Source organism: Fundulus heteroclitus, chromosome 19 (genome assembly GCF_011125445.2).
Source record: "Fundulus heteroclitus isolate FHET01 chromosome 19, MU-UCD_Fhet_4.1, whole genome shotgun sequence".
Lineage (NCBI taxonomy): Eukaryota > Metazoa > Chordata > Actinopteri > Cyprinodontiformes > Fundulidae > Fundulus > Fundulus heteroclitus.
This window is the reverse complement of record NC_046379.1, coordinates 7,536,285-7,561,923: the sequence shown is the minus strand read 5'-3', so window position 1 is coordinate 7,561,923 and position 25,639 is coordinate 7,536,285. Positions and strand designations below refer to the sequence as shown.

The following is a 25,639-nucleotide window of genomic DNA, read 5'->3' as shown; positions in this document are numbered from 1 at the left end:
ACATCAGACCAAATGGTTTCTGTTATAGGTCACTTTCTAAATGCCATAACCGTTAGAGATTTATTTGGTATTGGTTTAAATACAGTAAAAATTAATCTGCCTTTAAACAGTTTCGGAAAGCTCAGATGACGAGGTCATCATGGCTTTGTGAGCTAGCTTTGGAGATAAAGGAAGGGTAACTTGTGTACGCATTTTAAAGGAAACATTTCAACACACTGCTTCCTATGTGAAATCCTAGAAAAATCTAATTAAATCAGCCAAGACATCAGGAGGAGTGTACTAGACCTCCAGATGTCTGGTTCAGCCTTAGGTGCATTTTCTAGATGCCTGAAGGTGCCACGTTCATCAGTTCAAACAGCTATGTGCAAACGTTATGGGAATGTCCAGCCTTAGATGTACGTGGTATGGCATTAAATTAGCATTTGAACTCCAGAACAAAAGTAAACAGTCTTAAAATTATAGTAATAAACAGTGTCATTATCCACAATGAGTTCTGTGCCAACATGGGCTGAAAGGCCACTCAGCCACGAAGAAGCCATTGCCCTGAAAACAACACAAAAATCCAGATTTAATGCTGGAAGTTGTATGTAAGGATTGACGAGGCGGCCTCTAGTTCTTCCTGTCTCATTTACTACGGCCGCAAAAGCAGCAAAGGAAGAAGACAAAACACTCGGAATATACAGATATTTATTACAATTGGAATTCCAAGGGGAGACACACACAACGTTATCCTAAAGTCCATGTTGTAACGCATGGAGTTCACCTTCTGTGTCGGCTGCAGGCGTATGTCTGAAGAACCCGCCCAGGGGCGCACATCTAATAGCCGGGGCCTTCACTGTGTGTGTGACTGAATTATGTTGGGGGGGGGGGGGGGCTGCGTACACACTCAGTCTCTCGGGTGCTTATCTTCAGATCCACATTCCAGTGTCAACTGAGGAGTCTAACGTTTAATTAATTGACCAGATGTTTCTAAGATTCTACCAAGATAAACATTAAGAACAATAAAAAACCTTTTACCATCAACCTTCTTGATGGGTGCCCCCCCATAAAACCTCATGTGACTCCCACTTTGCCTATCTCACAAGACGGTTGGGTGAATTTATAGCCTTGAGTGACCCTGCAGACTCTCTCCTCTTTGCACTCCAGGCCACACAGTTTAACTATATTATTTAAAACTTGGATAACTCTTACTGCTTTAAGAAAATACACGATTAATGCAAAAACTGATTATATATTTCCATAACAGGATGGAAGCCCTAATTTTTGAAGACATGGTCCAATGAAACTAAGACTGAAGCGTGCATAACGCCCATAGTCACATTTGGAGGAGAAAGGGAGAAGCTTGCACCCCAGCTGTGAATTACAGGCGGTGTGAGTGTGTTTTGTTCCTGCAGGAGGGACTGGTGCACTTCATGAAATAGATGGCGTGAGAAGAAAAGGACATTATGTGGAAATAATTAAGCGGCATCTCAAGACATTAAACGCGTTAATTTGAACAAAGTTAAAAAGAAAACTAGCTCCGTCCCATTTAAAATCCTAAGGGGCCTAAAATGGGGAATGTTTAGCCCAAATTCAACGCATCTGCTGCGTAAGGATTACATTTCGGAATAATAATTGAAAAGAAGATACAACTTCTTTTTCTTTTTTTTTTCTTTTCCTTCCTATCTCTGGCAGCAAATGCCAGTTCGGATCAGGACTGTTTATCCCAGGCCACTGTTGAGACTTTGGAGCGGAGAGGGTTCCCGCAGAGAACGCATCAAACACGCATCATCATCATCTTTGTGGGCAACATTTTCTGCACAGACCTTTAGAAAGAATAAAAAAAAACCGCATAAACAAACAATGAAAGAAAGCCTGCGCTGGCGGCTTTCCAACCAACCACATGAGCTGCTGGCTGTGTTTGAGGAGGAGGAGGAAGAGGAAGAGGAGGGTTAGTTTGTGAGGAGCGAGGGGGGGGGGGGGGGGTGGAGCTGTCAGGGGGAAGCTGATGTGAGTGCGCGTATAAAGCAGTACGCACGGAGACGCGCCGCTTTAACGCGCGGCTCTGCCCTCCCGGACTCGCCCATCCCGAATCTCGCCTTGGGAAGTTGAGGTGATGCCGTGGCGAGGACTCCCAGCACACAACACTCCCGAGGACCCGTCTCCGCTTCCTTTCACTTCTCGTTTTTTGACACACACACAAACACCCTCCCAACCCTCAACTTGGATGGCTTGAGCGGCTCGTCCTGCGCTCCTGCTCGCAGCCGCGGAGAGATGTAAGGTTTCGGGCCGTCCACCGCCCTCACACTGCGCGGAGCAGCGGCGTGATCCAGGTCGCTATCTGAGCGAAAGAGAGAGAGAGAGAGAGAACCAGGGAGAAAGATAGAGATAGATAGAGAGAGAGGAGGGTTTAAAAAGAGCAAGAAAAACTACTTTGGAGATGTGAATGATCGAGGTTTTGCTGCTCATCCCACCAGCTCGCCTGTCCTATGCGATCGACAGCGCGATGCGAAGAGGAGAATGATTGGGCGCTAAACTACTCCCGGAGACGCCTGTCACAGCTGCAGCCGCTGAAGTGGAAAGGGTGGATGGTTATTTCGCAAACACTCCAAGCCTATGTATGCCTCTGCATTCGTTTGTTGGAAACGCTTCCCGGTATCTTCGAGAATAGCGCAGGAGGAATGCTGCTCCGAGATCTGATGCCATTTACTTTAAGTTTTTGGCCTTTTTTAATCGCTCAATGCCTCCTGTCACAGATTCTACTCTCCTGCAAGGTAAGCATCACGGGAGAAGGGGGGGGGGGGGGGGGGGCGGTGATGAGGGTGAGGGATGTTAAACTAACTTACAATAGTCCCTCCTTGCTCTTCATGCTGCAGCTGTTCTAGTTTGTTTTCATCATACGTGGAAGTCATATATAAAAATATATATTGTGCACATATTGTTATTTGATTTGCATGACTGACATATTTTAGTAATACTAATAAAAGAAGCAAAATTGCAGTAAAATTGCATAATAATTGTCCAAAATGTAAAACGCAATTTCCGGTGGGAATTAAATTAGAGCACCTGTACATTTATGTCCACCTAAAATGGCTAAAGGTGAACTTTATGGAGAGGCACGTCTGGTGCACATGGTGAGAACATGGCCACTTGTCATGTGAAGGAGGCTTGCCCTGTTTAGTTTGGTGCTCCTGACTGTTGAAGTGAGGATGCATGCACGCCGTGCTGAGATCCAGCTGAAAGAGGATGGTGGCAGCTCTTGGATAGTTCTTTGGATAGACCTGTGTAGGATTAAATTATTTGGACACCAGACTAGAGAACATGCTGAGAAACCAAACATAGCATTCCAAGAAGAACCTGGTCTCAGCTGGGAAGTATGGAGGTGGGAGTGTCATGGTCTGGGGTGGCTTCGCTCTATCAGGACCTGACCAGCTCTCACTCATATGACTAATATGAATTCTACCGTGTTCAGGGCTTGTTGAGGAAAATGTGAAACCAACTGCACAAAAAAAAAAACAACAACAATAGGATAAAAATAGATTAAAGCTGGAGCAGAACTGGGCCCCCGAAACAAACCAAAACATGCCAGTAAATCCACCAGAAATCGTGTGTGAGTCAAAACTTGAAAGAGGCTGAACCCCTCAAACGTCTCCCAGCTCAAAGCAAAGTTTCGTCCTCAACGACGAGGGGGGGGGGGGGGTTTAACACTGGCAATTAGGGGGTTGGGTGTCCTAACGTTTCTACAGCTAGAACACGCATTTCTGTTTTTTTGTGATTTTCGTTTAGCACAATTAAATAACTTTGATTTTCACAGAGCAGAAAAAAAAAACATAAAATTAGACATCAAAGAACTGGGGTGTCCTAATTAGTGCAGTGAGGTTTGAGAGAACCAGCTGTACGCACACACACACACACACACACACACACACACACCGTCAGCTCTCCTGATTTGGGAACATGGAGTAGCCAGTTGGGTTTTCTGTTCACAGCATTCCCACCAGGATCCCTGCAGCAGGCATATGTTGCTGATGACTATTCCAACCTTTGCCCCGTGCAGCTGCCTACAGGTGGTGAGCTGTTCTTCACACGCACGCAGCGTTGCCAGGGTTCATGTGTAATGTGATCTGCTCGAGTTTCCAAGTCCACCAACGCACGCTCCTCGGGGCAGCCTGCTGCCCACTCTGCTGGTGGGTGGCTTCTTGCAGGGAGATCAGCAGCAGCAGCAGCAGCAGCCGTCGACGTGATACTATTCTGCATGTACCACACACACACACACACACACACACACACACACACGCACACACACATGCACGCACACACACACACACACACACACACACACACATCAGCCCCAGTGACAACAACAGTGGAGCTGTGATGTGAAAGGAATGCTGAGAGGAGGAAATCCACCGTGCCGCTAGCTGGGAGGCTGCTGAGTGTACGCTGTTTGTGCTACACCGTGTTGTGCTGATGCCACCTCTGAGTAATGCAGCCTCTCTCCTCCTTTCCCCCGCCGCAAGGGAGAGCTCCAGAGGTCATGCTCGCGGACCGTGGCGGAGAAAGTTGGCGAACAGTGCCAGGTGGCGTGCCACTGTAGGAGATACCCTCCCCTCCCACCTCCGCCTCCTCCGCCGCCTCCCCCTCGGCTTCTGGGCACCATAGGTAAGACCGCTGTCTCCCTCGTCTCGGCTGGGACTCAACTTATCAAACTAGTTTAAGGAAAGAGTTTTAAGCTTTTTTGTTTTTGCACAAGGGGTGGGGTGGGGGGATTTACCATCAGCTCCTCCTGAAATTGCTGTGCACGTGCACTCCTGCATCTGTGCATGTAATAGAGCCAGCAGGATGTTGACAGCTGAACACAGGACTAATTTATGCAGAGTCTGACCTCGGGGAGTACCCAACCGTCTGAGAGATGCATGCCTGCTGGGCTGCCGTGCTCAGAGGTTCAGTGGTTGGGTTTTCCCCGGGAGGAGCCCCGACTCCCCCGGCTATAAAACAAATGAGTTCATTTAATTAGCAAACAAGGTGCTAATGAAACAGCGCGGTAGTTCCACCTTCAAAGTTTAGCCGGCAGCATGAAGAGTCCGCGTTGGTACCGCTGCCTACTGGGCTTTTACAGCACATCTGTGCAGAGATATTACCTGCCGTGGCAGCTCCTCTTCCCTGTGGACCGAAGCCATCTCTCACTAACAGGGTCGATCCACCACCATCCAGCTGAAACCAGATATTTTCATACACTTCTTTTTTTTTTTTCAATGTCTTACAATGAATCAGACTAAACTTTTGCTCTTTCAGAACCAGTCAGGATTGCTGGATTCCTCAGTAATTGGGAACGATTTATTTTAATTTTTTGGAGGAAGGTTTATTGTTTTTCCGATTCAGAAGTTTACACACATTCTCGTAGTATTCCACAGAGCTGTGCTTTAAACAGACCCGGGTGAAATGTTTGGGGGCATCCATCCACAAGCTTCACACGACAGTTTGCTGTAAGTTTGGCCTACGGGCCGACCTGCGACCTGGATCAGCTTTGTAGGTCGCCTTGCTCACACACAGATTTTCTTTTAGACTGAGATCCCCCTTCCAAAACATCCACTTTGTTTTCCTTAAATCAGTTTGCAACTGATTTGGTGGTAAATTCAGTGGGATTATTAATTTAGAAGATCTATTGGTACCCAGGATTTGAGTTTCTGGCTGACGTCTAGAGATGCTGCTTTATTATTTCCACATAATGTTCTTTCCTCCTGATGCCATCTATGTTGTGAAGTGCACCAAACCCTCCTGCAGGAGAGCATCTACACATGATGTTGCTTCCCTCTTTTCCACCTCCTAATTTTAAAGCGGTCATTATGGCCAAGCAATACATTTTAAAAATGTAGCTTCATCATAGCACAGAACATGTGTGCAATCAGGGTCTTTGTCCCTGATTGCTGTTTCACATTGCAATCCAGCTTTTCATGCTACTATTAGCTTGTGTCACGGGGTTGGTTTATGCGTCTCACACCAAAACATGTAAATATCTGAGAAACTGGAAGCCTTCCTGAATGCTATGATGGGTAGACAATCATATGCTGTTTATGCTCGAGTATAATTTGTGTTTAACAGATGACTCAGAAGGTTACAAATCAGTTACATCATCAGCATCATCTGGATTTTCACAAAAAAGGCATTAAAGGCAAAACAATCATACTGGAAATTAGTGTCAAAATGGGTTGGGGACAACTAAGCCATTTCAAAGCCTTGATGACAAAATAAATTGTGGGTGTAGCGAAAAAGGTAAATGAATAAGGTAGCCTAGAAACTATATGTGTAACAACACATCAAGCCACATCGATATATCGATTAAACGATTGATGAAGAATGATAACATCAATCCAAATTGTGTTTTTTAAAGATACACCTTTATTTTGAAATTCACAAGGCATGAGACTATAGAAAATAGGTGATCTGTTATTATTATTATTATTATTATTATTATTATTATTATTATTATTATTATTATTATTATTATTATTATTATTATTATTATTATTATTTCAAAGTTAGAAGAATGCACTTTTTTGATTTAAATGCCTGATACATGTAATATCTTAGAAATAAAATGGTCAAATCATATTTTGATTATATTATATCAGTGTAAATAATACTGTTAGATGGGCCGATGATGTCACATCATCGATCGCAGACTTGTGAATTGAATTTAATCGAAATCGTATCGGCTTTGTGATATCGGCAAATATCGTATCGTCATCTAAACAAATCGATATAACGCCGTATCATTAACCTGACTCCGTTTAGCCAGTTCTCTGAGGAGGAATGGGCCAAAATCCAAGCAAACTACGTGAGAGGCTAGTAGGAGGATAAACCAGATAACCCAAATGTTTGAACCAAGCCGTACAGTTTGAATGACCTGTCAACCAAATACAAGAAAATTTATTTAACCTTCCAAATTTGACGAAAGTTGGGGGAAAAAAACTCCCCTCTTGTTATTTAGGTACTGAGCAAATAGAAATTATGTTTTTTTTATTTAAACTCGACTGATGTAATGTCAGAAAGTGTGTTTACATACACACTGTATGTAAACACCAGGTTTCAAATGGATTATTCTGAGCATTCTTGCTGAATGTTGACATGATTTGTAAGTCACCTCAAGCAGCCAAAGGAACCGTGCGCTGAAATATGGGACAGGCGGCGCTGATGATGCAGCCATTGTGAGCTACTACTGGGACTCTTTGGAATCGCTCACCCCCTTAGCCCCGAGAAAAGAAGAGTACTTAATCACCGAGCAGTGGGAAGGAAGGTTTTAATCCATCACTTCCAATGATTTGTTTTTTCCTGTCCGCTCAATGTGGATAGATCTCTTTTTTTTCTTCCCCTCCTGACTCACCCTGAGCGTTAAAATCAAGAGTTATAGACCCTTCAACGCCTGTTGTCAAGGTCACTGCATGAGTGCTGCCACGGCCATCTGACTGCAACCAAAGGTGGGGGTTTGAACGCCCATTTGTGCCCAGTGACTCATTTACCTTCTGAGTGCTGCATCTGCATGTTTTCAGCGTCCAGTAACAGCCGCAAATCACAAAAAGTGTGATAAGTGGTCCAATTTATATTCTCCCCCAACTTCTGTTTGCAGAAGGTGGAGACAGCATGAATAATTTATTTTAAGAGAAGGCTTTTTTTTTCTTTTTTTTTACTACAGAGAGGCATAATTATCTTGATATTCCCTGTGTAGCCTGATTTGAACAAGTCTTAGAGCTGAAGTTCTGTAGTCTTTAAAGATGCATCGAATATGCATGACCGACATGAAAAACTAGGACAATGACTGAGACCATATCTGTCTGCTAAAAGGAGATAAAAAAAAAAATAGGAGAGTGGTGCATCAAATAAGTGTCCGTGTGCTAAAAATGGTACGGCAGGTTAATTCAAAGGATTGGAGCTTTATCACGGTGCGGTAGATCCTTATAACGCAGACTGAATTAAACCCTTCAGCCGTTGACAAAAACGCAGGATTAAAATGAGAGTTTGGCAGAGAGGAGCTTTTAAATTTACAGCGACTTATGCCGGGGCGAGCTGTAGCAGCGAGAGACATCCTTTCACTCCGGAAGAAATGCGGCGCACTGGAAAATTAAAAGTTAGAGAAGGAGTATGTGTCGTGGTGGCGTAAACCTTTACCTTCATTCATATCACAATAACATCATATATAGTGTTATGAGTCTGTCGTTGTATAGACGGCCTAATGTATTCCCGAGGAGGACTAAAATCTCCGTCGGTATGGCTAATAAACATTTGCAGTTGACTAAACAGATTTGGGAGAGCATGAAATCCTGCATAAAGCGCAGAGAGAAGCTCTGCATTACAGACGGGGAGTTGCTGATGCACGTAATGTTATACAACATCCCGGTGAGTGGTCCGACTCCACAGATCTAATGTGGAAAGAGCAGGAGGTTCTTGCAACGGTAATTGGTGCAGACAAGAGTGCTGGTGTAAGGAGGGCTGACGGGTCCTTAAATGATTCATGGTGTCAGGCTGGATATCTTTGAATGCTGAACCTAAGACCCACAGAACAGGCGAGGACACGGCTCTGAAGAGCAGGCGAGGAATATCGTGCTCCCGTTTTGGTTTCTGTAAAAATTGAGTCAAACAATTGTTAATTTTGTGTAATTCTAAACATTTAATCTGATTTTCTAGATTTTGTTTGATCTTCTGTCTCCCTATGTGCCTCTTCTCTCCTGCTTTCCCAGTGGATGATCCCATAGGGCCGTTTGTGAGGTCCTGGTGGATGGAAGTGGTGCTCGCGACTGTGAGCTGTGCCTCAGTTGTCTTCCTCCTCTCTGCCATCATCATCTGCTACAAGGCTATCAAAAGGTTAGACGCAACTTTTATTGGTTCAGTTTCCTGTATTTTGAAAAACTAAAATGTAACTCTATCCTGCATTATGTCTCAAAATATAATGGTTCACTCCTTAAACAGACGTTATTCAGGTGTTTCAGTCACTTTCCACCATCATGGGTCTTTAACATCTAACAGCCGGGCATTCATGTCGCTTCTATAGATGTTTACAAAATAATTTTTTTGCCCTCTATACCAAGCCACATACATCACAATGTTTACAAACTTACTGCAGAATCAAGACTTCCTGTGTGCTTCAGAGTAACTCAACAAAAGCGTGTAGAAAACTGCATGGATCGGATTTCCTCAACAATGCAAGGTGTTGGGTGCAGTGATTTAAACCTTGCAGTCACTGGACTGGTCTTCTGGAGACTGAAGATGTTCTGGACAGCTTCACGCTTTGGGGATGACGGCTTCCTGTTCCAGCATGACCGTGCATAAGATGCATAAAGATATGGACGAGAGCAACCATGGTGTGGAAGAACCGTCCTTCGCCGCGTCCTGACCTACACTGAGCAGAACATCTTAGCGATGAATGAGAGAGGAGACCTTGTCCAAGATCAGTGTCTGTTTCCATGTTCTTCTGGAGGAATGATCTAACCTGACTCCACCAGATGGATTTGCTCCGCATATCCATCTGGAAACCTTCCGTTGAAGTAATTTTGGGAAGGGGCGAAAATACTGGTTAGCTGATTGGCCTATGTTGGTGATAGACGGGCCAAATAAACCAATCAAATCAACAAAGCATATGACGTACTAACACGACAAGAGGAGCCAATTGATAGATCAAACTCTTGCCGAAACCAGTCGGGAGAAGAGCAAAAACATCTTATCCTCTGAGAAAAGCCTCTAGAGCAGTGTTTTGCTCTTCTTTCAGTGAAGAAATACTCTGTAATTCCGATAAAACTTGCTCGATAGCCACGCTAACGCTAGTTTCATCGGCTGAAGCCGCCATGTTCTTTAAGACTGAACTGTTGCGCTTCTCGTTGCGTCACACCTCAACCTGCCTCAAAGCCAACGCTGATTGGACGTTCGTTTGGTGAACGGCTCCAAATTTTCTTTAACGGAAAGTAGCCAGACTGATCTGCGAGTGAAACCTTGAAAGCTCGCGAGATTAGGATGGTCTCACGAGGCTAGGAATAATCAACAATATCCATAAAAACAGTCTGAACTGGCGCATGGCGGTGCTGTTGGTGGCACTGTTGCCTTGCAGCAAGAAGGTCCTGGGTTCAAATCCTGGTCTGGGGTCTTTCTGCATTGAGTTTGCGTGTATGGGTTCTCTCTCCAGGTGCTACTGCTCACAGTCTGAAAACATGACTGCTAGGTTAATTGGTCTCTTCAAATCGTCCCTTGGTATGAATCTGCATGTTGCCCAGTGTTGGACTGGCGTCCTGTCCAGAGAGGACTCCACCTCCCTCCTAATGACTGCGGGAGATGGGAAATAGCTTCCCTGCAACCCTGGAAGGACATGCGGGTACAGACAATGGATTGATCAACTTTGAAATCTCGAGGAAAGCCCTTTCCGGTTTGCATAAGTTTTTGCAGATTTAGAGAAGGCTTTACGACCGTGTTCCCCGAGATGTTTTGTGGGAGGTGTGTCTGGGTGGCTTTTAAGGGCTATATGATCCTTGTATGCCCAGAGCCAGAGCTGTGTCTGTGTTCCTGGCACAAAGTCGACCCTGTTCCCAGCTTGACTCCACCAGGACTGCCCCTTGTACACTATCCAGTTTGTGGTGTTCAGGGCCAGGATCGTAGACAGGAGGGTGTCTGATTGGGGAACCTCAGGATCTAATTGGTTTTTTTTTTTTTGTGGATGATGTAGTTCTGTTGGCTCCTTCGGGCCGTGACCTGCAGCAGTTCACTGCTGAGAGTGTAGAGACCAGGATGAGAGTCAGCTCACAGAAACTTCACTGGGAGTTTATATAACCACACAAACAACACAAAGTAAAGCATGACTGGAGCAAGGAAGGAAAAAGAAGAAGCTGTTGTAGCTGCAAAAGGTCGACCAACATCATATTAAAACAACTGTACTAAAAATGCGACGTTATCAAAGGTCAAGTGACCCAATGCTTTTGGCATTATAGTGTACAAAGTGCCCAGAGGGGTATCTTCTCTGCGTTTGTCCCCATGAGACCCCACACTTGTTTTGTCATCACCCACAGTAGGCTCCACATCCCGGCTTTGGGCAACACTGTGGTATATTTACCTCTTTCTAAAGTCTCACTCTTGCAAAAGTGCCAAATGGTTTAAAACAAGATGGGAGTCAGGTGGGAAAGCTTTCTGCTCGAGGCTCAGTCATCTAACCATACGACGAAGAAAATGGCATCAAGAAAACGGCTCCAGAACGTGGAGTTCAGTTTTAATCCCAAATGTTCTAGTTAGCTCATTTTTATTTTTAAGCTTTCTTCCATTAAATGCATGGAGCTAGAAACGTCTTTATTTCTCGTCCAGTTTCAGAGAATCAAACAAGCTGACTTTTTGCATAAACCTTATGTCGTTCCGTCAGTAAAATACATAAACCTGAATCTGTTGTATTGCATTTTCTGTTTTTTGTCTCATTTTCTCAAAGGGTAGCGCATTGGTAGTGGAGAAAGCCCAAATTCAGACCAGATGCATTGAATAAAAAGTCCTTAAACCCTAAAAAGTGCAGCACAGTTAATAAATCCTATGTCAACAGAGGAAAGCCAAACTTTTGGAAAGGGCTTAATATGCAGACACGTAATAATGTGCTGAGGAGCAATGATCAGGTAGGCAAACAAAGAAATGTTACTGATGTGACGATTAAAAAAAACTGGGGCCAGGCCAAAGAAGCTAGGCAAAATCTCAAATCCTAGTTATATAATTAAGGAGAGGAGATCCACAGCTCCGTACTTCACAGTGATTAGCTGAGCAGCAAATACAAGCAAACAATATCGCTAGTGATAATTTCCATAAGTGACTAACGCTGCTGAGCAGGCTTTGTGAATGTGAACAAAAGTGGCAAGAATTGGCATCCCGAGACAAAGCTTTCCCTGCTTCCTTCCCATTTGCCGTATTAAAAGATAAAACCTGAGCTTAGCGGCTGCAGCAGCAGCAGGAGACTCAGACTTTGTTTTGAGCGGTTTTAGCTGCGAGTTATCGCACAAACTCTCCGACCTCCAGATAAACGTGCAAACATTTGTCTGCTGTGGTTAGTGCTGCGACAAAAAAATCGACAACGTTATTCTGCTTTTACATTTTTATGTCACACTTAAATGTTTCAGACTGTTTAACAAATTGTATAGTCAGACGAAGATTACCTCAGTAAATACAAACATTCGTTTTTAAAGGATGATTTCAGGTTATAAGGGGGGGGGGAAAGGAAGTGAAACAGTAAATATCCCCTAAACCTAAAAGAAAATTTTAAATTTTTATTTAAATACAGAGGTGAACCTGCTGGTGTGCTTCACATCGTTATTTTTCTACATAACCAGCGTTCGCTTGAACCCAGTGTAGCAAACTGATGGCTGGTTCTACCAACTACTATAATTTTAGAAAGGTTCCCTGGTCCTGAAGCAGTAAGTCCTCAAATTATTTAAACGTGAGCATGTTTTCTTTTAATTGAGTCCTCGAATTAATAAAACTTATTCGAGCACATGTTTTAATTATTCGTGGGTGCGTTTTGGTAGATCGAGATCTCGAATATACTATAACGTGCTCATGTTTACATGTGTCAAGACAATATTGAGTGCACGTTTTACATATTGTGGCCACGTTTAAGTAGATCGTGCACACAATGTTCTATAACCATGTTCACTAAATTGTGCTCTCTTTTTAGTAAATCGTGCGCTCGTTTGAGTAAATAGTGCGTTCGTTTAATAAATTGTGCCCTCGTTTTACTATGCTTAAAATGAGAGCTCAATTTAGTAAAATGAGCTCACACTATAGTAAAACGACAGCACAATATAATAAATTGTGCACACGATTTAGTAAAACGAGTGCACAATTTAGTTAAACGAGCGCACATTCTCTCAACATGGAAAACATTTCGCGATGACCCCTCTAGGGCTCCGTACCAAAGCCTTAGAAATGGCTTTTTTACCCTTTCTAGACTGATAGAGTCTGTTTCTTATCTGTTCTTAAACTTCAGAGCACAATGTGTCGGATTCTGAGACGTTTCCGCCCATTTCATGTTATCAGACAGGTTCTAATTAAGTGATTTATTTTTTCATTTGTTGTCAGATCTTGGTGTGAAATTTATTTGGTTGATCATTAATGAACTAATAGTTAATGATTGACCAAGAGGGGCAGGGAGTTGTACACATACGGCCAAGTTGGGTCGGCTAACTTTTCTCCATCAACAAGCAGAATCATAACTTTAGGACAGGTGAAAATAAAACAACTGGACATTTATTCTGAATCTGAAGACGTTTCGCTTCAGAATAGAAGTTCAGTTGTTTTTATTTGTAACCTTTTTTTTGGCTCGGTCATGACCTGGATGACTGAGAATCTTCACCAACATTTAGGACGGATGATTTCTCTCAGGTTCGCCCGGTGTTAAAACGCGTTTTCCTGATCTGAAACATTTAATTGTGCTGGCGAGCAGAATCAGTGGACCCCTGGGTGCAGACGAACGCTGCAAATCCACTCATCTCTGAACAGGCTTCTCACACGTCTCCATAATTTGGCAGATTTACACTCTTAATAAAACATGGAGTAAATATTGACTGTCACGCTTCACGTGAAGGGCGCCGTGCCCTTTAATTAGGAGCTATTCTGTAATTTATTTCTGCAATTATAAAAAGATTTAGCATAACATAGTTTTGTATATTAAGTGCACTTCACTGATATGGCTTCCCTCAGCAGAAATCCATCTCTACACCCCCTTTTTTTTTTTTTAAACAACAAACAGGCAAAGTCAGGACTTGGAGGTAATGAGTGGTTGGCTCAGGAATCCATTATGGCAATTCTCCAGCCCCCCCCTCATAGCCAAGGGCCACCATTTTTAATGCAGCAGCGGTAAGAACGTGCCGTCGCGATACGAGCCGGTGCTCCAAAGCCGAGTTATTATTTATAGATTAATTTGCGCAGTCATTCAGTCGCAGACCGCATCTTTTATACATGCGAGCAGGTTGTGTCCTCAAGCTCGGAGGGCTCCAGACTGCAGGCTCCATACCACGGCGAGCACTGAGCATTCACAGCTCCAGACTGCGTCATTACACCTTCGCTATAGTCACCAGGCGGGAGGTGAGCTGGTCGGGTTAAAATGTGACCTGCCTCGCTTGTCACCACGGACGCTCTTGATCGTCCGTCATTCCCTGGAGAAAAGCAAAGGCAGGGGGAAAGGATAGATGCAACGTGTCTCTACCGAAGCGAGCAGGGGCAGTAATTGAGCGTCTTGGTCAGTAGCTATGTGAGAAAGAGTTTGTCACAACGAAGAACATAATGAGATATATATATATATATATATATATATATATATATATATATATATATATATATATATATATATATATATATATATAGACCTTCCGGCTGCTCAGTGGTCCGGGCTTTCCCAATGAAAAGCAACTGGCTGAGGGCCAAAGTCTGAGCATCACAGACAGAGGATGAGCCAGCTCTGCAGGTCCCAGCCCTCCTAGCCTTTGGTTGGTTTTTATAATCTTGGTCTGCCAGTCATCTGTGAGAAGCAACGGGGCTGAAACAGAAAAAAAGGACTTCCTTACAATCCTTTTCTAAAGTCCACACCACCGGGGAGTGTGCAAGCACAGAGGAGAGGCTTCAGACACATGCTGCGATTCAGTGTTGCCGTGCCATCCAAAGCAAAAGGCACGGCGCTGCAGTCCAGGCAGTTGGCCATCCAAGCAGCCAAAACAAATGAAACCCAAACGGGCCGCCTAAAGAATGCCTCTCCTAATCGCTCTCTGCTCCGGGAGGCAGATGATTCGTCATGACTGGTTTGAGCCGAGGGTAACAGATAATCAAAAAAAAATTACAAAAAAAAAATGAAAATGTTGAGTAATCAAATATTTACGGACACATTGTTCAGTCGTTTTTGTAAAACCGCTAATCCTGCAGCTCCGAAACCGAAGCCATGTTTTTTTTTTTTCAGCCTGTCCTTAATGTTTTTTACTTTTACTCTAATTTCCAGATGGCCGGCGTAATTGTAAACAGCTCAACACATGTCCCAATTTCTCCTCCATCCACTCCCCAGACTTCAAACGGGGGAGAGTGTGCGCTGTGATTGCACAGCTTTGGCATGAAATATTCATCTCACCTGTGAATGGTTGTGTTGCCACCTGCCATGTGTCAACAGCATGCCATTTATTATTGAAGGGGGTCGGGTTGAGGGCCCGGCGCTGTGCCCTGTGCGGCGGCCTGAACTGACACGGTCAGTCCGTGGAGAGATTACAGCCCGGGGAAAATAAACAAGGCTGAAAATCCATCCAGCCAGAAGCAGGATGAAGCCTTAAATATCACATAAACAGCTTTATAAGTCTGCAGCTATTGCTTTGCCTATGATTATGTACTTCAATTAAGTAATTAAGACTTAATTACTGCAAAGCGAATGGGAAAATAGAAAAATATTCCCCTAGTAATTATACAGAGGATCAGCAAAGGCACTGTTGTGATTGTGTTGCTTGAAATAAAGAAAATAAAGAAAATCCTGGAAGAATGAATAGTTTTCAGCCCTTTTCTGCGAGTTTAAACAAGTGTAAGCATAAAAAGCCCAGTTAGAGCCCTGCGACTCCACAGGAACCGGCACAGTGCCAAACAGTTGGGATAGACAAGACAAAGATGCTGAGGTCAGCAGGACCAATTTACTTAATGAGAAAGATAAAGATAATAGGAGACAGGAGGCAAAACATGAGGTTTGGGCGAGGGGAGGGTTAGAAATGAACATGCAGCTACAGTGAGGGAAAAGATAAGGACTCATAAAGGGTGCCCAATTAAATGTAGCTAACTAATAAAGTTACCTAATTATAGTTATTTACTTAAAATCCAAGTATTTTCATTAATAAAATGCAGTCATATTCAATAAACTGCATCATGGTCCAGAGGATGCTTCTTTGTCAGATTAAAAGTACTTTTAACCTTTAAGCAATTGTTAAACAACTTTTCTGTATTAAAATGTTTGTTTTATTTGTCTGATGTAATATTTTAATGTTAAATTATGTTTGTTCATTGGCTCTAGGTGGAAAATTACAATAATCATCAGAAAGGAAGGCTTGAAAAGATCTGTCTGTTTGTTATTCATTTATATTATCAGTTTCTCTCACTGAATTAAATGAACTATATATTCAATAATATCCTAATTTATTAAAATGACTTGTGAATGAATTGTGATGAAAGTTCATCTGAAGGTTTAATCTGTGAGCTCTAATCGCACACTTCATAGAAACAAAGGTGGTATTAAAATAATAATATATTCATACACTCACAATATTGATACTTTAATTTATAATCTGATGATTATAATGGATCCATACAAGCAAATAAAATCAACAGCTGTCTTTGTCTTTAGTAGCCGCACTTACTTAGTAGCTACATCGTAAGCATTTCTTTAGTTGGCGATTAAAAGGCTCAGAAAAACTAGATTCAATTTGGTTCACATTTGGTGTAAAAGTTGAGTTTTTTTTTTTTATCTGGAGTTGGTTTTAGACTAAATGTGGGCTTATTTTAGGCAAGATCTTCAGTATAAAGAGCTGTTTGAGACACAAACGCTATATGGCTTGTATAGCCCCTCATACTTCAAGGTTATTAATCAATTAACAATTAATAATTAATAATGACTGATTATCCTTCTCGACATTCTGTCAGTGCTGCCGTCTTTTTGTTTTATTTTCTTTTAATATTTTTACCCTTTGTGTGAGTCTACATGCTTCCATTTGTGTTTCACTTTCCTGCTGGTCCGCATGAATAAATGTAAAATATATTTCTATTCTGCTTTATTCTATTATATACCTCTCGGTGGCGGACGACTGACATTGTTTCATTGAAGCAGCAGAACTTTGTCTCTGGTGGTATCCAGAAAGCTTCTGCTGTCAGAACACAACCTGAACAGCTTGATTGTTAAATAATGCTTTAGATTAAAAAGACACGTTTCTGTCGTCAGTGCGCTGTGAATACCTACATAACTCATCATGTTTACAAGTATTCTCTTAGTTGTTTGCTCGCAAAAAGGAAATAGGAATATTTCCCACATAGTGATATTATTACAAAAAACAAAAATGGATTAAATTAGTTTATGGTATTAAATCACATGTTGCTGTTGTTGAGGTTTGATTAATACATTCTTGCATTTAAGCTTTGTGGACCTTCTCGTCTTTTATGAATGTATAATTTTAAGTCCACACTTAAACCACTTTGAGACCAGGCGCTTTTAAATCGTCTAAACCTAGATGAAATAAAAAGGGTATAAATCATGGCCACGAGTGCAGCTTTCATTGACTCATGTTGAAATGAAAGCAACTTTAACGTTGAAATCAGAGCTATTGCTCACTGGACACTGAAGGGAGAGTCTGAAGGGAACAGAGAACAAAGATTCAAATTATTTAATTTAACTTAGTCAAGATGTCGCTGTTTCATTGACAGCTAAACTCATGGTTCACTCATAATTTGAAGCTTGAAATAGTTGGGCGGCTGAAAGAGGAAAGACTTTTTTTAGACTTAGACAACTTCATTGTCATTTTGTATGTACAGAGTGCCCACAGAACGAAATTTCGATGCATACAGCTTACGACAGTGTAATGAGAATGCAGTTGGAATAAGGTAACATTATAATACAAAGTGCAGCATTGATCAGAATGTGAGAAAAACAAGTGTGCAAAACAGTGTGCAGAATAATGTTCAACCGTGTTTATGGTGCAAAAATAATGGTGCAAAAGGCATTAATATGAAAACGTTTGGTGCAGTGCAAAACATTATGGTGCAAAAATACAGTAAACGTTCAGTTGTGTACTATTTGAGTGGGTTATAAAAAGGTCTGCAACGTTGGTAGTGCAAAATAATGATGTAAAGGGATTTACCTTTGGTCTGAAACCCAGCTGTAGCGTCGCCTCTCCTTGGGAACAGAACTTGGACCTTTCAAGGGGCAGTTTTCTCTGAGGTTTCTTGACTAAATACCGACCCTGGTGGATATGATGGTTTAGGAATAATCCAAAAAAGGCTAAAAATTAAACAACTGGACTTCTATTCTGAAGCTGAAGAAGTTTCGCTTCCCATCAAGGCCTTCCCTGCAGGTGACCACAACATTCCTCCTGTGAGCCAGGCTAATGATGAGCCTAACGACTCTCCATTTTTGGGGCGATCAGTTCCAGGTGAATTTACAGGTGAATCTAAGCTCCAGCGAGGCCTTCCCTGCAGGTCTATAAAGCTGGGGACTCCACACTACTCCAGACATTTTGAATTGAGAAATTTTCCTGGATGGGAAGCGAAACGTCTTCAGCTTCAGAATGGACGTCCAGTTCTTTTATTTTTTAACCTTTTTTGGACTGATCATGACCTGGATGACTGAGAACTTTCACCAACAGATGGTTTAGGACACCATCACGGGTGCACAAAGTCAGAATAAGCAAAGCTGGCTGGAACACTACAGACTAGACAGTGAACAAAGGCAAAATATTTGCCATGAATTTAAACATCCCAACCAAATTTGTTTATGAAAAAAGTTTTCTCAGGCCTAAAATAACCTATTATTATCTCAAATTAATCTGTCAACATTTTCACATGAGAATAAGGCCTATTATAAAGATAAGAGGATCTTTCTGGCTGGAAACAGAAGTCTGACTCGACATTAACGTACCTTAAGATAAAGTGTGCATTCAATTTAAAAGCCTAATGCTTGGAGCTGATCGGGCTTTCATTATCGATCATTTCAGTCCCAAACTAGAAGATCGCTATATTTAAATAACAGGATTTTAAACTTTGTTTAAATGCGTCTAAACAGAAAGTTCATTGTCACTCCTCATAGCTATAAACATTGGATTTGGACATAGTTCAACAATGGCAGGATGGCCATATATTGCAGATTTAAAGCTTATTTTAGTTCAGTTTAAAGTCATAATGACGGCTTGGGCAGAGCACATTTATGAGCGTCTGTAATGCTGCACTTCGTTAACCACATGCGTTTCTTTGCTTTAGATCCTCATGTGTTCATGGAGGTTTTAAACTACTTAAAATACACATTCAGATTTAATGCCACCTTAACAGTCATTAGGTTTTTTGAGCCCTTTAGAAAGTTAAAAACATTCCGACAGAATGATTCTGCCACCACCGGTTTTAAAAATACTCACCTGTACACTGTGATCGCACACTGTCACTTTCTCCTGCATTGTTTACATTTCAATTGTTTACTTTTAAATCACTGCTGCACCTTATACTGTAATTTACTGTAATTTACAAGCTGTATGCAATGAAATTTCTTTCTGTACGCACTCTGTGCATACAAAATGACAAATAAAATTGTCTAAGCCTAAGTCTAAGAGTTTCCCTGCAGGCTGTTTCCAAATGTAGAGCTGCAGGGTATTGAAAGAAATGGCGTAAGTTGATCACTTAGTCCGTTTGATGAGAAACCTAAACGCAACGAGTCAAAACTCTGAAGAGTTTGGGGGTCGGCTAATTGTTTATTTTTTGCTTAACTTTGTATCCAGAAGCTTCCATTTCCCATTTCCCACATCAAAAAGAGAATGGTTCTTCGAAAAAAGATTAAAATCCCTTGAGGAAGTGCAGCATTATGGCAAACCCTGAAAAGTAGGAGAATTCCCCAGCTGCCTGTAAACACTGTGAGTCTTCAGGGAAATTTAGGTCTGTCCTAAGTCCCTCAGCTCCAGCTGCATCGGCCCGGCGTCTGCAGCCCGGCAGCAGAATGCGTTTCCACCCCGGGGCTGGGCAGCTTCGTTTCTAACGGCGTCCACATGGACACAGCAGGCGGCGTCTGTCCTACATGGCCATCCTGCGTCCCTGGTGTGCTCTGATGCAAGCTCAGCCAGATGACACAAGTCTTAGTCATAGTCTCACACTTTGTTCGCAGCTCTGTTTCTCGCTAACTTTCATGACCTTCAGCAGAAGAAAGCAACTTTGAATTTATTTTAAAAAGCCTTGGATCGTGTACGCTTATCTGTGTAACGTTTATTCACAATGATTACGATCATAAAATTAAAATATCAGCTTTAGTTTTAAACCATAACAGGAATGCTCATTCAAACTGAGGACAAATCTCACAAATTTTTTTATTTGTGTACCAAAAGGTATCTATCTATCTATCTATCTATCTATCTATCTATCTATCTATCTATCTATCTATCTATCTATCTATCTATCTATCTATCTATCTATCTATCTATCTATCTATCTATCTATCTATCTATCTATCTAAATATAATGCATATATTGCATACAAATCCACCGACCTCATGTAAATAATAATAGTAATAATAATAATAATCATTTAGTCTTGCATCTTTTGCACTCTGCTCATTGCACCATTGTGTTATTGTCTCAGTCTGTTTTGTTTTGTTTATAGTGTATTCATATGTGTTTTCTATACTGCAGACTGTGTTTGATTTTATTATTGCATTGGAATAATAAAGCTGATTCTGATTTATTGTCACTTCATGGGGACAACCAACACAAAGTAGTGCACAGCTGTGAAGTGGAGTAAAAAGGAAACGTGGTTTTCAAACTTTTTCACAAACATAAGTTTAGAAATCTATAGTGTTTGTTTATATTCAGCCTCCCAAAGTCATTACTTTGTCAAACCACAAATCTACAGCCTAGACAATTTGTTGATCATTCTTCTTTTTTTAAAAAAACAAAAAAACAACCTTGCTAACCATCAGTGATCTTCCCGCCAGTCCGCTTAGACTCTGCAAAGCATTTTACTATTTAGTTTTTCCTCTCTGGGTGGTGATGTGCTGTCAGGGTTAATAGGAGTCAGCCAGTTGTTGCTGATCAGATGGGTTGATTACCTTATAGCTCGTCTACTAAAGCAGGAGTTTTGCTTGCTGCTTTGGAGCCTGCAGGTCTGTGTGAAGAGTACCAAGGTGGAACGAGATCAGCAATGACCTTAGAGGTTGCTGATTGCTGGAAACACTTTTGAAGTTTTGTTCTTGGGTAGAAGCATCCCATAGTTTCTCTGGCTTTAGGTTCAGCTGGAAGGTGAATCTCCATCCAAGCCTCAGGTTTTCTTCAAGGATTGCGCTGAATTTGGCTCCATCCATCTTCCCATCAACTCTGAATAGCCTCCATGTCCCTGTGGAGGAAATGCCTCCGCATTGCATGATGCTGCCACCACCGTGCTTCGCTGTAGGGACAATCTGTTCAGGGTATATGCAGCGTTTGTTTTCTTCTACACTGTGTTTTGTTTGTATGGCACAAAGAACAATGTTGATCTATTTGGACCTGAGGTGCTGCGTCTTCTTGTCACTCTTTCGTCAGCGGCAGATTTGTGAAGGTGGTGTTTGTCTGGAGGACTGATGATATTGTTCCTTAGTTGTGGATCTCTGCTGCTAGTTCTCTAAATAACGAGCCTCCTGGCAGTTTAAGTGGATTTCTGCAGTTGGTTTATCCGCTCTCTATGTGCAGATAATGGATTGAACAGAACTGTGGGAGATGTCCAGAACCAGACCGTTCTCCGCTGACCCGTCTGTTGTGTCACTTGGTCTTTATGAAGCTGTTTGTTCTCTAATGTTTTCTTATAAACCTCTGGGACCTTCGCAGAAAAAGCTGCATTGATATTGAGATTAAATTACTCAATTAGTAGTTGCAGTGGATTTTGTGTAGGAGCATCAGAGTAAAAAGGGCCTCACATGTTTCAGACCTTTATGTGTGATTGGGTTAAAAAAACATTTTCTTTCAAAATTAGACATCATTTGGGTTGGTCGATTGCAGAAAATCCACCAAAAATATATCAAAATTGTAGTTGTACGCTGACAAACTGTATAAAATGTTGAAGGTATGAGTATTTTTGTAACAGTGTATATGTTGACAAATCTGGCAATGAATGAATGAAAATAGTTGATCTCATGCTCACAAAGCATCTCAACCAACCCCATAATGGCTCTGGATAAAAGGTTAAGGGCCAAGCAAAATACATAGTTATGATTAACTATTTAAACAACACTTCATGTGGTAAAAAAAAAAAGTGTGAACAGATTCCCTCTCCAGCTGATTTTGGGGGATCTGAAGGTCTTCCTAGGCCAGCAGAAATAAAGTTCTGGTTCTGCTTTGGGCTTTCCTCCTGTGGGGTGTGCCTGGGAACCCTCCGAAGAGAGGCGTCCAGGGAGTATCCTGGATAGTAGATGAAGCACCTTAGCTTATTCTTTATAATGCAGAGGAGCAGAGGCTTTACTTCCTATGCAGTTCAATCTCTGAGACACAAATGCTACGTTCACACATTAAAAGAAAAAGAGGCTTTGATCTGAATTTTTTGCCCAAATGTGACCTAAATCATATTTCCTCTAATAATCTAAACAGCAAAAATCTGACAAGGTCTTAAATTAAATGGGCTTGTGATGTTTTTTAGAGTCTGAAGGGTCATGTTGTCTTTTTTTTTTTTTTGTACATTTAATCTAAGTCACTAAGTTTACACTTGGAAACTCGCAGGCAAGCCAGCCAGAGTTTGCTCTGCGCTAAAAACCAGCTGCACTGACACGTAAACCACATGTGATTTTAATGAGGTCTAATTTTCAAGCTTCGATTTCCTCCAGCTCCTGAGAGGTGATGCAAAACTCCCCCTGGATAATAGCCCATGATGATGCTTGCTGTGTCTACAATAAATATTTCACGATTTCAATGTATAATTGTGGAGACAATACAAGTCAAACTTGGAGGTGGCCATGCTGGAGATGGGATGACTACTGTGGCAGATAGAAATTCTTCCTTATGTGCCTTTAACCCTTAATGGACTGTTGTTGCGAATTTGCCTCAAACTGCTTTTGTTCCTAATGCAGCACAGTTGACAAGTGGATCCTTAAAGCACTCCACCGCCATCTAGCAGTCGGAGTTATTATAACTGATTTTGCTCATTTGCATAATCAATACATATATGTATATATATTTACAAACACTCATAGGGATTATTCCATTGCCCAACATCTGCTTTAGTCTCTCCTTCTGGTTTTGCTCACATAACCTGTATTTTGTAGTGAATTTCCCAGATATCTCACATATTATAATAGCTTCATACACAGAATGGATATTTGGATTGAGAAGCTGTCTATTTAGACTGCTTATGTAACTGTGGTCACTATTAACCCTCTTATTAACACCAAGTCATCGAAGGTGGTGTTTGTCTGGAGGTTTTTATTATTATTTAGTCTTTAACCCGTTATTCCACAGTCGAAACCCTGCAGTCATAGTAAAAAAATTCAGGTCATCCATATATAATTTAATCATGAGGGACTTCTTTACAAACACATTAGCCACATTAGTTAGGTCAATTGTAGCATTTTCTCTGTAGTTTGACCCTTTCACCCCCAAAAAGAGTGCCATTAAATGATGTCAATACATTTTTTTTGCATTGTTAAGTTCAAAGTTATCAAAAATGTGAACTCTACTGTTGAATGTGTTCAAATGAACAGATGTGTGTTCAACACTGTATCTGTTGTATATCCAATGCTCAATTTACCAAAATTATACTCAGGGACTCGGCTTAGTGGAGTTTTGGGTCCTGGTAACTCTTTTCAAACATAATAATGATTTCCTGATATGGAAACGTTGTAGTGAAGTGAGTAATTTGCACACTTTTACAGTTAAACATTCTGAAAATAATAACAATAAAAAAAGGAGCAACAAACGGCAGAGGATGGTGTTATGGCTCAGTAGTTACGTATCACTGCGTTTGAGCCCACCTTACCCCAGAGAATCCCTTCCTGCTTAATTTCCTCACTGCATGATGCACGACGGACGTTTGTGCCAAACTGGACTGAAAGTGACCATTTGTCAGAGTTGTTTTGGCCGGCAAGAGAAGAAACGTGGTTAAAGAGGATGCTCTGGGGTGCTTGGTGCCAGTCAGGGTGATGTACAGTGTTGAGTGGGACAAAGACTGTACCAACTGTATTCAGATCTGTCTCCAGCTTACATAAGCCTGCGTAGGGGACAGAGGCTGAGGGGGCTGATGAAAAGCCACAGTCGACTGGACAAATATAATATAACCAAAAAAGCTTTATGGAGTGAATGAAAAGGGCTGCACTGAGTGAAACGGTGAAGGGATTGTGGATTGTGGCTGTATTTGTCTGCAGAACATACCCACAAAAAAAAGTGTGCAAGCAATAATATGACAGGAGGTTAAGAATGCATGTATTTCCCAAGCTTATTTGACAACCATGCATGTTTATTACTTAGGGGGGAAATTACATCTACCAGCCCAAGAAGGTAATTGCTTTATCTGCTGCACGGTGATGTATCTTTCACTCCTGTCTGCCTGCAAAATTGACCTTTCAATATTGAGCTTATTTGGAGGGATAGCACCAAATCAATAAATAAAGCAGGACACCTGCAGGAATCAAATCATCGCAAAGACAAATAGACTGGAAATTGTAAAGACGTGGCCCGCGCCTGAGGATGAACGTCATCCCAAATCTGTCCTGCCTCAGAGTTTCCCCCTCATGTTGTGACAATGTGTATTCACAGGAAACCACTGCGAAAGGAGGAGAACGGGACAAGTCGCGGGGGGTACGCCATGAGCATCCGCAGCAAGAAGGCCATGGGTACAAACAACACTGTGGTATAGACTTTCTCCTGGTCCAGGAAGTACCTCCCCATCACGTCTCCATCATGTTTCCTGAAAACAACAAACCCTTTCTGACCCTTTAGAGCAACATGGGTTCACCTGAAGCTCTCGGACAGGTAAACCTCTCCTCTTTGTTTGGCATGTTGCCCGGACTGAAGACGGCATTCGGCTCAAGAGGAGCTGAACAGACGGAAAGCAGAATGAAATCAAAGCAGAAAGGACTGTGAGAGAGAAAGAGAGAGAGAGAGAGATCCACAACTCCCTGTGGTGTCAAATGTGGCACAGCGGACCGGGCATTATGCTTTTAGTAACAGCAAGTGTTGCTGACAGGCTGGTTGGCTGCTGGCTGGAGAGGGACTGTCTGCCAGTCTGCAGCAGATCCAGACCTCGCGCACTGTTGACGTCTGCAGCGGGACAACCGGCAAACACGGCAGCCCTGTGTGCGTCCGGACCGGGCTCACACAACCAATAACATGCATGATGTTTTTACAGAGAATGAAAGATCTTTTTTATAACCCTCCTCTCTGTCACAGTGTCCTCCTTTCGGTTCTCCGTTTTAGCACACGCTTCGTGAAAGGCGGGGTCTGCCTGTCGATCCTGCCTCCGAGATGTGGATTCATCTGACTATGCAATACAAAGAAATTAATATTTAACAGAGAAGAAGAGAAGCGACATCGACGTGGGACGTCTTGGTTATATTTTACCTTGCCAAAAGAGACTTCTGTTCCCTGTAATATATTTAAGCCATTCATGTATTTATTTAATCTATTTTATTTAACTATCTTCAAATTTATTTTTATACTTAAAGAAAACTGTCCTGTAATTTACAGACATGCTTACAAATCTTGGACATTTTGATGAATTTATCATTTTGGTTGCTCTGCTTTTATTTTTTTTAAAGTAAATAATTGGTGAGCCACGTTAATCATTAGCAATCTTTCCGTCAGTCCGCTGAGACTCTGCAAAGCTTTCGTTGTTCAGTTTATTTAGTTTAGCTGAGGTACAGTCATGGGAAAAAGAAGTCAACCCTTGCTGATTTAATTGGGTATATAAGGTAAATATGCAGTGTTGCTGAACAGATGTATG

At 41.9% G+C, this 25,639-nt stretch overlaps 1 protein-coding gene across 1 annotated transcript; it reads left to right on the top strand.

The window, feature by feature from the left end:
- Window positions 1-1,957: 1,957 nt before the first annotated feature.
- Window positions 1,958-25,073, top strand: prima1 (proline rich membrane anchor 1). Its single transcript, XM_012854730.3, has 4 exons — window positions 1,958-2,753; window positions 4,500-4,641; window positions 8,715-8,838; window positions 24,454-25,073. Exons 1-4 carry the CDS (start codon window positions 2,469-2,471, stop codon window positions 24,551-24,553), a joined length of 651 nt encoding a protein of 216 aa, XP_012710184.2. The 5' UTR covers window positions 1,958-2,468; the 3' UTR covers window positions 24,554-25,073.
- Window positions 25,074-25,639: the final 566 nt, after the last annotated feature.